The 12,799-nt window shown below is 50.2% G+C and overlaps 1 protein-coding gene across 5 annotated transcripts in view; it reads right to left on the reverse strand.

The window, feature by feature from the left end:
• Positions 1-5,739: 5,739 nt before the first annotated feature.
• Positions 5,740-12,799, reverse strand: part of DHRS13 (dehydrogenase/reductase 13) — a 10,485-nt gene continuing 3,425 nt past the window's right edge. Inside the window, exons 1-2 of one of the 5 annotated variants that reach the window (XR_014897519.1) lie at positions 9,571-12,448; positions 5,740-8,216 (exon numbers count right to left, since the gene is read on the reverse strand). Coding sequence is in view for 1 of the 5 variants with exons in the window: in XM_085318639.1 (XP_085174765.1) it covers positions 8,176-8,216 (41 nt within the window). In the remaining 4 variants the exon portion in view is untranslated. Of the gene's footprint in view, positions 12,449-12,799 lie in introns of those variants that run through there. The other 4 variants (XR_014897516.1, XR_014897518.1, XR_014897517.1 and 1 more) reach the window with 4 other exon arrangements.

The following is a 12,799-nucleotide window of genomic DNA, read 5'->3' on the forward strand; positions in this document are numbered from 1 at the left end:
GGGGCGGCCGGACGAGGGGAACCGCCCCCCCGGGGAGGGAGCGGAGCTGCTCGCGGGGCTGCGCCGGCGACCGCAGCCGGGGCTCAGCTGCCGTGGCGCTACCCGGGGCGGACCCCCCCCCGGGCCGAGGCCGTTCCCCACCTTCGCTCCGCGGGCCGGACTGCCCCCCCCCGCCCCGAGCGGCCCCGGGGGGGCTCGCCGCAGCTCCCTGCACCCCGGGCAGCAGTTTGCGCTTTCTACRCAAGGGGGAGACGAAAGAGCTGCGACCGCGACGTGCGCGGGACTGAGCCCTCCGGCAGCTTCGCCTGCCGCTCAGGCAGGAGCGGGGATGATTTTCTGGGTCCCCCCCCCCAAATATCAAATCTGAATAGACTCAACAGTAACATTTATGGTGTGCATCTGCCAGTAATGCCCCCTCTCTAAACAGTCCCCGGCCTCGGGAGCTCCGCGGAGGACGGTCAGGGCACGGACATGGGTTAAGGGAGTCCCTGAAGCACCCAAGGAGCACGGAGCAGCTCGGCCCCRTGCGTGAGCAGCGCTGTCGGAGCGCCCGCGCCCGAGCGGGCCTGGCTGCCAGCTCCGTACGGACGCTACCGTGCAAAGCGAAGGCTGCCCGGAGCAGAACGCGGCTGAGCAAAACGCGCTCGCTGTGCTCCCCGGGGCTGAGGTAGGGCACTGCTGTCCGTTTTTGGCACTGTCCGGCTGGCACTGACGCTTCTTCAGGCGTCACCCGAGTCAGAGCGCGAGAGAGTTCACCTGGCACGAAACCGCAGCACCCGTAATACAGCAGTCCCGTCCGGAGGGTCAATACTGCTGCACCCGGCTCCAGCCAGCTGCCCGCACAGCGAGGGGCGAGCGGAGACGCAGCCCCGTTAGCTCCGAGGCTGAGAAAACCGGTCCGGAAGGACACAAAGGCCTGCGTGGCCCGAGGCAGCACCCCAGCATCCAGCTGACGCAAGGACGGTTCGGGAGAGCACTCGTTAAATCTTCCTTTAAAAGAAGAGCATCTTTGTGCATGTGAAGCACTTATATTAYGGCAAAATTTCAAAATCATGTTTCCCTAATAAAAGTTTGTTTGTGTTTCTGCRCCTCACAAGTGCTTCCTCTGAGATTCTGCAAAATTAGGAAAATTCTGCCACAGAAATCCCCAACCCAACTGCCCTGAGTCTACTTTCAACATGGTAATCCCTCAAATCTCACAATTCTAAACCTTTTAAAGTCTTTAAAATTAACTCTTGATCCAGATGACAGCACCATATTTTTATTGCAACCCTGTCTGAACATAAAAAATAAATAAATAAAAGGGAGAAAAGAAAGCAGACCAGATGAATTAGGAGTTGCATTTTTAAACCCTGGCACCTGACGATCCATCTATTTGCAAACTCTGAATCAACTGGTTCCAGGCYCTTGCCCTGAGCTACAATCTGCAGAGCCCGCCAGCCTGTACCTCGCTGCAGGGAGTGGAAAGATGTCTCAAAACTAGGACAAAAAGGGAACGCTGGCTGTACAGGACTGCCTCTGCATTTCAGCCTTTGCTGAAATACAGGAGAGAAAGCTTACAGATTCGTGAAGCCTGWGCGAGGGACGCGTGGTTGTGTGCGTTTTGCCAACCATGCAAAGCCCACTGAGGTTATGTGAACACGTTAACAGGTAAATAGATAAAAGAAAATGAAATTTTGAAAGTGATGCTGGTTTGCACCATGCCAACACCTTTCATCACCAGCATCCAAAGATTCACTGGCCAYCAGTCAGGAAATACCCTCGGACCCTGCAGAGATCAGAGCCGTGTTGCTCCTGCCTGAGCAGGGGAGTCACGGTGCAGCTGAAGAAGTTTCCAGCGGTTATATTAAATGTCCCTGGTGGAACCAGGAGGAGCCGAGAACGTGGTTCCCACGCTGGTGCCGCTGCACAAACCCGTGTGCTCCCGCAAACATCCGCACAGGGCTGGATCATCCACCAACGGGTCCAGGCTGTTCTGCCACACGCAGCAACCCAGAAAGTGCTCCTGGTTGAATATAAACCCTAAATTACACACASAGACTGTACACAGTTACTCTGCAACTCCGGAAGCTCAAGAGCTTTCACACAGACCTAGGTGGGCCTGAGATACTTTGATCAGGCCAGGAAACTTGTGGGTCGTGATTTGGTAAAACAGGAGATCCACCTGCCACAGCCGAATCCGCTTGAGCCCGGTGGCCACTGGGGACGGAGCCCGGCCAGCGAGTCCGCTGCAGCAAGCCGGGCGGGCGCTGCGAATCTGGACAGGAGGCCGCAGGGCAGAGAGCCCGCGTCGGCAAACACCAGGTCGAACTTCTGAACCACAAACCGGCCGCGCAGGGCTGCTGCGGGYGCCGAGGAAGCGGCGCCAGGATCGGCTAGAGGTGCTGCAACGTCTCCACGCAAGTCTGTTATTGCCCTGGCCGCAGTCCGAATGCAGCCAGCACGCAAGCGGGGAGCTGATCTAGCAGATCCCAGCGTCCAGGAGACGCACAGACACCTTGTGCCATGCGTGCTCACAGCTGCAATCAGCTCGTGCGGGGTTTTAGTCTTGTGAAGAGCTCGTCTCCGCTCTGAACTGAAACTCCGTACTGTCTTGCTTTCTAAACGAGAAATCGGGGGGAAGTTTGGTAATTACTGTTACACTGCTTCATAACTGCGCACAGTGCTGGCAAACACTACAGTGTGTTACAACTCATCTAAGATCGCTGYGCTGTACTTTTAAACGTGGTACCATCCAGCAAGGGCATTGCCTCCATGCGGAAGAAGGGCTCGGGGGAAACCCACATCCAAAACCGGACAGCCAGGTACGGCTCCAATTTCCCTACACTTTTGCTTTTGAAATGGCACAAAACCTGCCTTTCCGCCTTCCCCAGATCCCCGTGCAGAAGCAGCCCGGCCTCTTCCTGGCTCCGCACGTAACCAGGTGCCCTCCTGCTCTCTGCCAGGCGCGCGTGGAGGAAAGGGTTGTAGCTGGAGCAAACATCTGCAGCAGGATCAGAAGGAGCCGCACGACACCGCAGGACTGGGAATGCCCAAGTACGCATCTGCCCTGACCTTACCTAAAAACTGCTAAGCGTGCCCCAGGGCAAGCGCCGGAGAAGGCGAAGGAGAGCAGGGTATGGAGATTTTAACTGTCCCATCAGGAAGCCATTAGTTTTTTATGTTATCCTGCTGCGAAGGTGAGGCAAGGTTAGAAAACTGGCAGCTTACTGCCTGCGCACCCGCTACGCGCAGCGGGACCCCCTCCGGCGTCTCGATATTCTCACAGTGACAGAGGATGGTCGTAGCCTCCAAAGTCAGTCTGAGCAGAGAGGSGGAAGGGTGGGACAGCAAAAACACCGAGCAGGTTCCAGACAGTAAAACACTCGACACAAAGGACAGCCGGGACCCCCAGGTTTCGGTGTTTTCCTGCTCAGACCACATGTCCCCCCCCCACCAGCTCCTAGGACTCCCTAGTGCCGGGTCGGAGCAGCCTCCCTCRTCACTGCGGGGACTTCACAGCATCTAGCTGCTGTGTTAGTAAGGCCGAATAGGCCAGGGTCTCCTCTCCACACTGAATCCTGCAAGTCACCACCCATGAACCCGTGAACCACATATCCCACCTGGAATCTTAACATCAGCTGGAATTTTCTGATGGAATAGTTCTCACACGAAAAAAAAAAAATCTTTTTGTAATAATCTGGATGCTTCTGTGATAACCTTTAAGTATGGCCAAAAAACTCAGAACACCAGAGGCTTGGCTGCACACCGACAGGCTACGRCATCGAGGAGGGAAGGTGCTTCCGAGCGCTGCCCTGAGAAGCCGAATAACGCCACTTGGCTCCCCCAGAGGCACGTCCAAACGCGCTGCCTCTCTCATTGCTTTTATTTCTGTCCTTTGAATAGGGACAGGATTCCCCCCCCCCCATCCTCAAGGTCACAGTGGGATAACAGCCCAGCACCCTGCCAGCTCTAAGTGTCCCTTTTGTCCCCAGGTTAGTGCTACCTGGCAGGATGCCAYGGACAGCGACACGAATTGCTGCCGCCTCTCTTGCTTTCCGCCCTGGCAGTTCCAGAAGCGATGTCCTGATTTTGGAGGAGGAAGKCTGTCTCACTGCTCACGTTAATTCAGAGGCACCGGTTGTAGCACTGCTTATGGTATTTGGGAAGCTTCCATTCTCAAAAGGGGAATTAAGCTCCATATCCCATGGCATGAACTGCACAGGGACAGATTTTAAAGATTTATTTGGGCGCTAGCAGCTCTGTCAAGGCCCGGTTTGCCAGACAACGCACAGTCATCTCTCCCATGACAGCTCATCCCTGGCAGGCAGCTCTTTGCCCTGGACTCACCCTTTGCTTAACTTAATAAGCCAGCTTCCTGAATACATCTGTATCTTCCTTTTGCAAACGGCGGGACAAGGTCCCGCGTGCACCAAGAGGAGGAGGAGCAGRGACCCTCTGTCCCAGCTCAGGAGGTCTCCCAACACTCCACGGGATGCCTCACAAAAACCCGAGAGTGAAGCTTGTCTAGCTCAAATGCAAGTTCTGCACAGCGAGAGAGAAAGCYGGGCCCTTCCTTCCGCTCTGTTATCTGGGTGAGGGTTTTGGCAATACTRAGCAGAACACAGCTCATCCCCTGAGCTCACGGGTGAACAAGCCCAGTGGGTCCCGGCACACAGCACCTCCGAGTCCCTACGCCGCTGTTCCAGCCAGCGAAGCTTTCACGTTCCCAACCCTCGCCGCGCCAGCACAGGAAGAAACGCGCCGACAAGCTAGACTTTGCCTCTTTCAGCTTGGTTGATTTTAAGGCAACTGAAAAACAAACTAAAATCAAAACCAATCTGACTGCCTTGTGTTTGAGAAGGTGTGGACAAAAAGGCCATTTGAAAAGTGCTTCAGCTGAAAGCACAGATTTTTTTCCCCTCTTTTAAATTATGCCCTGTTATCTAGGGGTCCCTCRTGCAACTACACAGCACAGATCACCACCACAGTCTGTGTCTACCCCAGGACCCAGAAGTTCCCTGGGTCTTATTTTGACCCTCACCGCTTACTGTCAGGTAAGTCTGAAATGGCAGGAGTATCTGCTGCGGCACCCTGGACATCCTCTGTGCCACCACGCGCAGCAGAGAGGAGGCAGCAGCTGCGCAGTTGTGAGCGAGCCCGCACTCAGCACACCTCAAGGCACAACACGGCGCTGACGTTGCTCCTTCCCACTGCCTACAGCGCTGTACACAAGGCAGCCTTTGAGGGACCAGGGGCTGGCTACAGCCAAAGGCACTGCGCTGGGCTGATGCTCACGCGTGGTTTTACAGCTACTCGCCAGTCCCATGTCYCTAAACATAAGCTGACAGCCCCACATTGCCCCCACTGTGCTAACCCCAGCACTGCATCTTCTCAAGTGACACTAACACACCCCAAAAGCTGCGTCACAACAGCTGCAGTACCTTACAAACACCGAAAACTCTTTTCAACATCCACACCTGAGAGATGAGATCGTCTTGCCATGGCCCAGGGGAGGCAGGAACAGAGAACTTCGGGCCATAGCCCGGGGACTCCCTTTCAGCAGACACGGCACCAAGCGAGCTGCTAGGGAAGCCAGCCCCAGTGYTGCTCTCACATGCATCCCTCAGTGCTCTCCTCACTTCCACAGGCCTCTCTCCACAGGGCAATTTTTCCAAAAGCTTTTTTATTTTGTAAATACTTTATAAAATAGGAAACTGTTATAATTCAATATGACAAATGACAACACGTAGAATGCTATTGTCTTTCAAATCAGGGTTTTATTTTAGTTTTGTTAAGCAGTTTAAGCACTTTTTAGCAACCAGATTTGTTCCAAGTACATGCTTCAGTACCTTAAGCCATGATATACTAGCTCTGTCCTGGAATGCCATACAGGAAACCCATTTCCTTTGCCTCATCAGTCACTCACTGGAAGGATGGTATCACTGTATCTACCAATCCTTAGGCCCACCAAAAAGCCAGCAGGTCAGTGCTGGAGGAGAGAATCCCTGAGCTCCCGTGAAAATACCTATTTCTGGCTCATAAATACTATACCTGAGGCTTCRATGGTCCATCACAGAGCTGACCGCATGTAGAGCTTAGGTAGTCTCCAGAACTCCTAGTCCCAGGTTTCCACTCCTAGCACGGAGGGAGCTCTGCAGCTCCCCAGCTCTGACCAGGGCTCTGAGCTCCAGTTTCTCAAACAGATTAAGGCAACAGGCCCTCCCTATTCTGCTATGCATCATCACATTYATTACAACAGTGCCTGAGGCCCTCAGCAAGCCAAGCACTGTACCAGAGCAGACAGATTTGGCCCTGTGAGACTTTCAGTATAAGGAGGCAACATAGAGCCAGTGTAGAAGAAGAACATACATGCAAGTACAACAGTGATAGCAATGTTGTGGGAGCTCCACACTTGTGGGATGGCAGACAGGACAGCCAGCGGGTGCAGAGAAGGCAGAACTGTAACATTAGCAGAGAACAGCCACACAAGACCCCTTACAACACAGAGAATATTTATTCAGTCACCTCCCCACCATACTCACGCATTTGGCCACCTTCAGCGAAAGTTCCCGTCTGCTTCGCTGGCTTCCAAGCAATGCCGTTCATACACTGCGAGATCAGGCTCATCTACAATTATTAATCCTGCTATTTCAGCAGCAAGCAAACACAAATGGAAAACTGAATTACACGCTTTTTCAGATCTCTTGTGCTCCACGGCATAGAGCGTTCTCCTGTTGTCTCCAAGACAGCTTCTTGCTAACCTCCTCCTTCAGCTGGAATACTACTGCAGTTAGACAGGCAAAGAGTTACAGAAGCCATTGACACAGTACCTGGTAATATATTAACTATAATGTCATTTAACATTTCTTGCTGGACATGAGTCCAGTTAGCTCAGCCTTTTAGCCAGGCCCTTGTTTTCCAAGAACAGGAAGGGGGTTGTTCCCTGGCAGTCAGGAAAAAGCAGCTTCAAACGGAAAGGTATTATGTTTCACAGGATATATGCAGTCTAAATTCTCAACTGTACCTCTGGTAATTGTTTCATAATAGCGTTCTGAGAAGACTCGGTGCCCTAAAACCACCTCTGTTACAAGAAAAGAATGTGCCTCTTGACATAWTTTTTTTTCTTCTGCAGGCAATGCAAGGAAATACCTTTCTTAGTATCACATAAAAAGTGAGCCCAGGCTTGCTCCCCAGCACTGCATTACATTTCCACACTGTGCAACTTGTGGCATATCATGTAGCTTAGTAAAGTGTTCAAAACATTAAAAAACAAAACAAAACAAACAGGGAAAGCTCTAATACATGTCTTCCCCAGGTCAGTCTGGAAGCACTAAACAGGAAGGCAATGCCAGCTGGTTGTTTTCATGCAAGCTGGACATCTGAGCACAGCAGAGCTCTGTCGTGGTAACGCAAGTCAGATGAGCTAAATACTAATTTTCCACTGCAGTTTTGCAGTCTCTTTCCCAAGTCTTAGAGATCCAGTGAAAAAAGAACGAACAAAGTGAAATCTTTGCATGGCTGAAGAATAAACCCTCTTGCACAATGAGATTTGGCAGAGAAATTGCCTTTTTAAGCTATAATACGCCCACTGTTCTAGAAGTCTGGGTCTCACAGCTACTTGGCTATCACTTCCATAAACATTCACCGCGCCTCTTCCGGTGCAGTGTAATACAGTCAGACACACTACAAATGGAAGATTCATAGCCGGGAAGCTGCCATCCAGCTTGGCCTGCTCCCAAATGAAGGGGTCCCATGTTAAAGTAAGAATTCCCAGAGCCAGGAAAAACACATTGTCTGTTTCTTATGAAATTAGATTAACCATTTGAGAGTTTCTAGATAAATGGAGTTCTCCAGCAGATTCAGAAAACTGCTGCCCTAGCAGACAGCATACATGGAAGAATGCAAGCCCCAACAGTCACAGGGACACAGTGCTCAAAGCATCAAAGACGAGACCTGCAGGACAATTTAAGTTTGTGAACAAACTGCATGTTGTTTGCTCTACTAAGGTAACTTGAGGCAGTGACCTTGTATTCTGCCTGAAAACGGTGGCTGAGTGCTCAGAAAAAGCATATAATTGTAAACAGGCTGCTACAATATTCCAAAAACTGTTGTAGGCTGAACTCAGGAACAGAGCAGACACTGCTCCCTTCACTTGCACAGAAGGGGCTTCCATCTTCACMTCTCAGTTCAGGGCTATCTGGTCCTGGAATCTCCTCCTCCAGGAGGACCCATTGCTGAAGTTGAAAATAAACAGATTGGGTTCATTACACAAATGGCCCTGTGCTGGAAAATGTCATGTAATGCTAACAATTGAGGACAGAAAGACATGGAACAAATTGATAATTGAAAGCAATTACTGAAAGAGACATAACAGGAAGGAGAGAAAAAAGGCACAGGAATACATAAAGAAACTCACCTAATAAAGCCAAAGTCTAGACCAAAATCAGTGTCTGGTTCTTAGGTACTAATATGAATATAAATTAGACTGTGTCCACAAGCAGAAATGAAATCAGGTTGACGAAAATTAAACAGATGCAGGATTCTGAGTAGAATCTGTAAAACTCACACAGACACTACAGCAAGTGAAAGGAGCTATGCTGGTAAGCTCATTTTGGATGCAATCTAAGCCAAAGATGACTCATTTTATACTGCGTGTATCAATGTGTCAGAGCGAGCTTAAAACCACACATTTGGCTTGCCTCATCTTGTAAAAAGAAACCCAGAGGAGACTGCAATCACAAGAAAGTTGCATGACAAAGCCATGGAGATGCTACCTTGAAATTCCTCCTGGAAACTTAAAGGAAAACCCCCAGGCTATTCTGTCCACCTCTTTCTCCTGCTCTGCTCTCTGATGAGTAACTCATAAGTCTTGGAGATTTAACAAGCATTTGACAAGGCAAACCTTGAGTTCCATCAACTGCAAAAAGCTGAAGAAAGAATTGCCTCCCGAGAAGGAGGCTGGACAGAACTGCTGCATAAGTTGCCTTTGTGTAATTGGTGAATAGCTCTTTAACAGCTATCTCTTCAGGCTATGGCCTAAAGACAAGTTGTGATGCTGCACTCTGGACAGCAATCACTAAGCAACGCAGCTATAAGCAGTATAGCAATCACAGTTAAAGATTTTTGGTTAGCCACAAGTAAAGAATCTTACTCTCCCAGAACATTCAGTTACACCTGGCAGACAACGATCAATCGCTGSCATCAGAAGTCTTCTAATTGGTTTTCCCTGTGAGAGCAGTGGAGTACCTCAAACCCGCAGCTGGAAGTGAACTGCTGAACGAGACAACCCTGATGCCAGCAGCCTTCCACCATAGTCTTGAGTGCTAGATCTCTGACAGCTCTTGCTGCTCAGCGGGCTCTCCTCAGGGGGCCAGGGTGCTATGGAAAGCTTTAGCCCAGCTCTGCAGAGCACAAACCAACTCATCACATTCCTGTGAGCGTACCCTCAGCTGATGTCAGCCAATACTACAACAGCTTACCATTACCAACTCTAGGTCAGTGTGTCAGCTGTTACCCAACTCCTTTTCTGCAAAATATGGCTCAAAATGTCTCCTCCCACTCTGGTTTCATGTAATTGGTTGTTCTTACCTAAGTATAGTTGTCTCTCTCCTCACTGAACTGCACCGTATTTTTTTCAAACCATTTGATCAATTTTTCAAGTTCACTTTGATTCTAATCCTGTTCTTCAAAGCTCTCGAATCCATTCCCAGCCCAATATCATCTGCAAATTTAATAAGCACATTCTTGGTTCCATTATCCAAGCCAAAACAAAGAACTTACTTGATAAATCCTTTCAGGTGAACAGGGAACCACTGTTAAGTTCCCTGCAATGGTTTTCCAGTCAGTTTTGTACCCATTTTGTGGTATCTGAGAAATCAGRTCCTCCTCACACTGTGGACTGTAGGCCTCCTGTGCAACTAAAATGGTCAGCAGAGCTTCAAGAAGCTTTTATGTCAGGTTTTCAARACTTTTAAGAAATAAAGTACCATAAAATAGAACAAAGTCATGCTCAGGCTCAAAACCATGATCTGCTCCTCTTGCAGGAGTAAGAGATAGATGCAAAAACAGGATGAGAGTGCTTATAGTAGCTCTCGAAGAGCTAACTACCTTTAACTGCTGGGGCACAGCAAGAACTGTTCATGCAAAAAAAAATTACTAACAGCTCTTAGTTCTTTTTTCTTCTTTCATATTATTAACTGATCTCCAAATGTTTGAGCCCTCAGTTCTGAATTGCCAAGGTTCATCCAGCAGCTGGGTCTTTGCTGGCAGCCACAGCCCTCATCAGCAAGTCTCCTAACTTTGGAATGTCAGGCAACACTATTTCTGAGAACTGCAAGATGGAAATGGCCATTACAAATTAGATCTGTTTGTTATTAGACTAYGTGGAAATATTACAGCATTGTATTTCAAAACTAGCAGGCTGACTTTGAGCTGCAGAAGCTGCATTCAGCCACGGCATAACCCAATATCGGCATCATACACCTGCCCAGCATATACAGAAGTTCCCAAGGTGCAAGTCAACTGCTCTTCGAGTACTAGAGGAACTAAAAYGTCTCACAAAAAAATGAAAAGAACRAACATCACTCTTCAGAAGAAAGCACATGCCAAGGGAAGATACATAACTAAACTTCCTTCAATAGGCAAAGGCTAAATCTTTAATAAAGGAAACTTTTCAGTTAGTTTCTTGATTCAGAGGTGCCTTCCTGCAAAGTGAAGTGTTTCAAGTAACAATAGTTTGACAATTCATCGTTGTAGTTAAATGTGTGCCTTTAGTAACATACGATATTGGTTTATTCTTCCCCCCACACGCASACACAATTGACTTAATATCTTGCATATAAATGCTGGCTCAAAAGATTGTCTCTGCTCTTCCCTGACTGCTCAAGTTCCAACAATTATAATTGCTTGGAGTTACACCCACCTTACTAATGCCCTGGCATTCACTCAGCATATGAGCGCTGAGGAGTAAGGGGGTTGCTGGAGGGCACAGAAGCTCCTAGGGCCTCTCTCGCTGCCCCAAAGCCAGAGCTGGTGCTCTCAGCAAGCATTTGCAGATCATGTTGGTGGCAGCAGAGGAAGGCCATGCCTGGTGGCAGCACTGAATGCAGTTCTGACTCGCAGAGCCTAGTGTGATTTGCATTCCCTTCCCAGAACCCAGCTGTATGTCAGGGAGCGTCCAAGGCTCACAGCTTCCCAGCTGCAGGAAAACGTACTGTTGGAACTATACGCAGATGCCACAGATTCCTGTTGGCTCATCCTGTAAGCCATGCTTTATAAACTTCAAAATTGAATAGAGGTTAAACCAATCTTTTAAAAATGAATAGCCATCCTGGGACACCCGGAGCCTGCTTAATTCCTCCTGCTGTACACGACATTTTTATGAAGGTCCACTAATTATGAAGGGGAGTTTCTCACATGGAAGTATAGTACCAGCCCTCGATCTGCTGGCTGGCCAGGCTGCGCGTGCAGCCTTCACAGCTGGGAACTAGTGACGTGCAACAGCTGCTCAGAGAAGACCAGAAAAGCTGCAAGAAATATTGCTGCTCCAGACAGCTGGTGCGTGTGGTTTGCAACTCCTCAGAAACAACCACCACAACAGGCGTATTTGTTTCCAAAACTGCAGCCTGCTTCTGACATCTCCTCAGTAATTCTCATAACAGGTCTGTCATCCAAGAAAGATGAACCAATAAAAGACCAGCTAGAAGCAAGTACCTCTGCCTGCTGGAGATTCCAAGCCCAGGGCAGTCTAATTGCTTCCCAAACAGGACAACAGAGTTTCCTGTGCACAGTAGAGCTGTAACCATAACATATCCTTGACATGCACACATTTTTTTCCCAGGTAAGCTTAGGTTTGAGCATTACAGCCCTTGTTACAAAAACAGGGTTGACAGAAAGGATGTAACATGATTGAGGCACCTCTATCTAACTGGGTTATCATTTTGCCCCATTATCACACAGCACTAGAATGAGTGGACCAGGAGTTGCAGCTGATTAGTAACAACAGCTGCATGTAAAAGGGCAAAGAGGAGAGAGAAAGARAGAGAGAGAGAGAGATTTCAAGGTACCATGGGGGAAGGCCAGTGCCCTCCTCTTCAGGTAACTAGAGTATTGCCTCCTCCATCAGCCTTGCTAGAGAGAAGGGTACCCCACACCCCAGCTACAGACCTGCGTGCCCTGCTCTCAGCTGCCCAAGAGCGATGCTCGCACGAGGCTCCCCTTCCCCGCGAGCTGCCAGGAAAGCCAACCYGTCACGATGGTGTCTTGGCAATCCAAATTTGAAGACTCTTGGCAACAGCCCAGAGCCAGCTGCCTTGCTGATGCTGTCACTTACTATCCCCTGCCACACCGCGGACGTGCCACTAGCACGGAGAGCCTGCCCACTGCTCCCCAGGCAGCAGGGACCCATCCCAGCACCCAGCGACCTCTCCACTGCCCCAGGCCCCCCACAGCCCCTTGGCAAGGACACTCACCAGCACCCCAGGGTCCAGTCACAGCTGGACCCCCCCCAACAGCATCCCAAGGACCCCCAAGACAGAGACCCCCTCAATTCCCCAGGAGTCCCCCTTCACAGGGATCCCCCCAGCCCCCTCCCCAAGGTGAGGCCTCCCCCTGAAACACCCCAGAGCCCCTCACAAGATGGCAGGGTCCTCTGGAGCAGACCCCCCAAGACACACACGAGCTCCCAGGGTCTCCCCGAACCCTGAACGCCCCAGGACCYCCCCACCATACACACACACACACCTCCCAGGGCCACCCTAGACATGGCAGGAACCCCTCCACTCCCAGCCCCCCCCCCAGCAGGGGCCTCCCACTCCCC

Source organism: Rhea americana, unplaced genomic scaffold (assembly GCF_003343005.1).
Source record: "Rhea americana isolate MKP2758 unplaced genomic scaffold, rheAme1 scaffold_548, whole genome shotgun sequence".
Classification (NCBI taxonomy): domain Eukaryota; kingdom Metazoa; phylum Chordata; class Aves; order Rheiformes; family Rheidae; genus Rhea; species Rhea americana.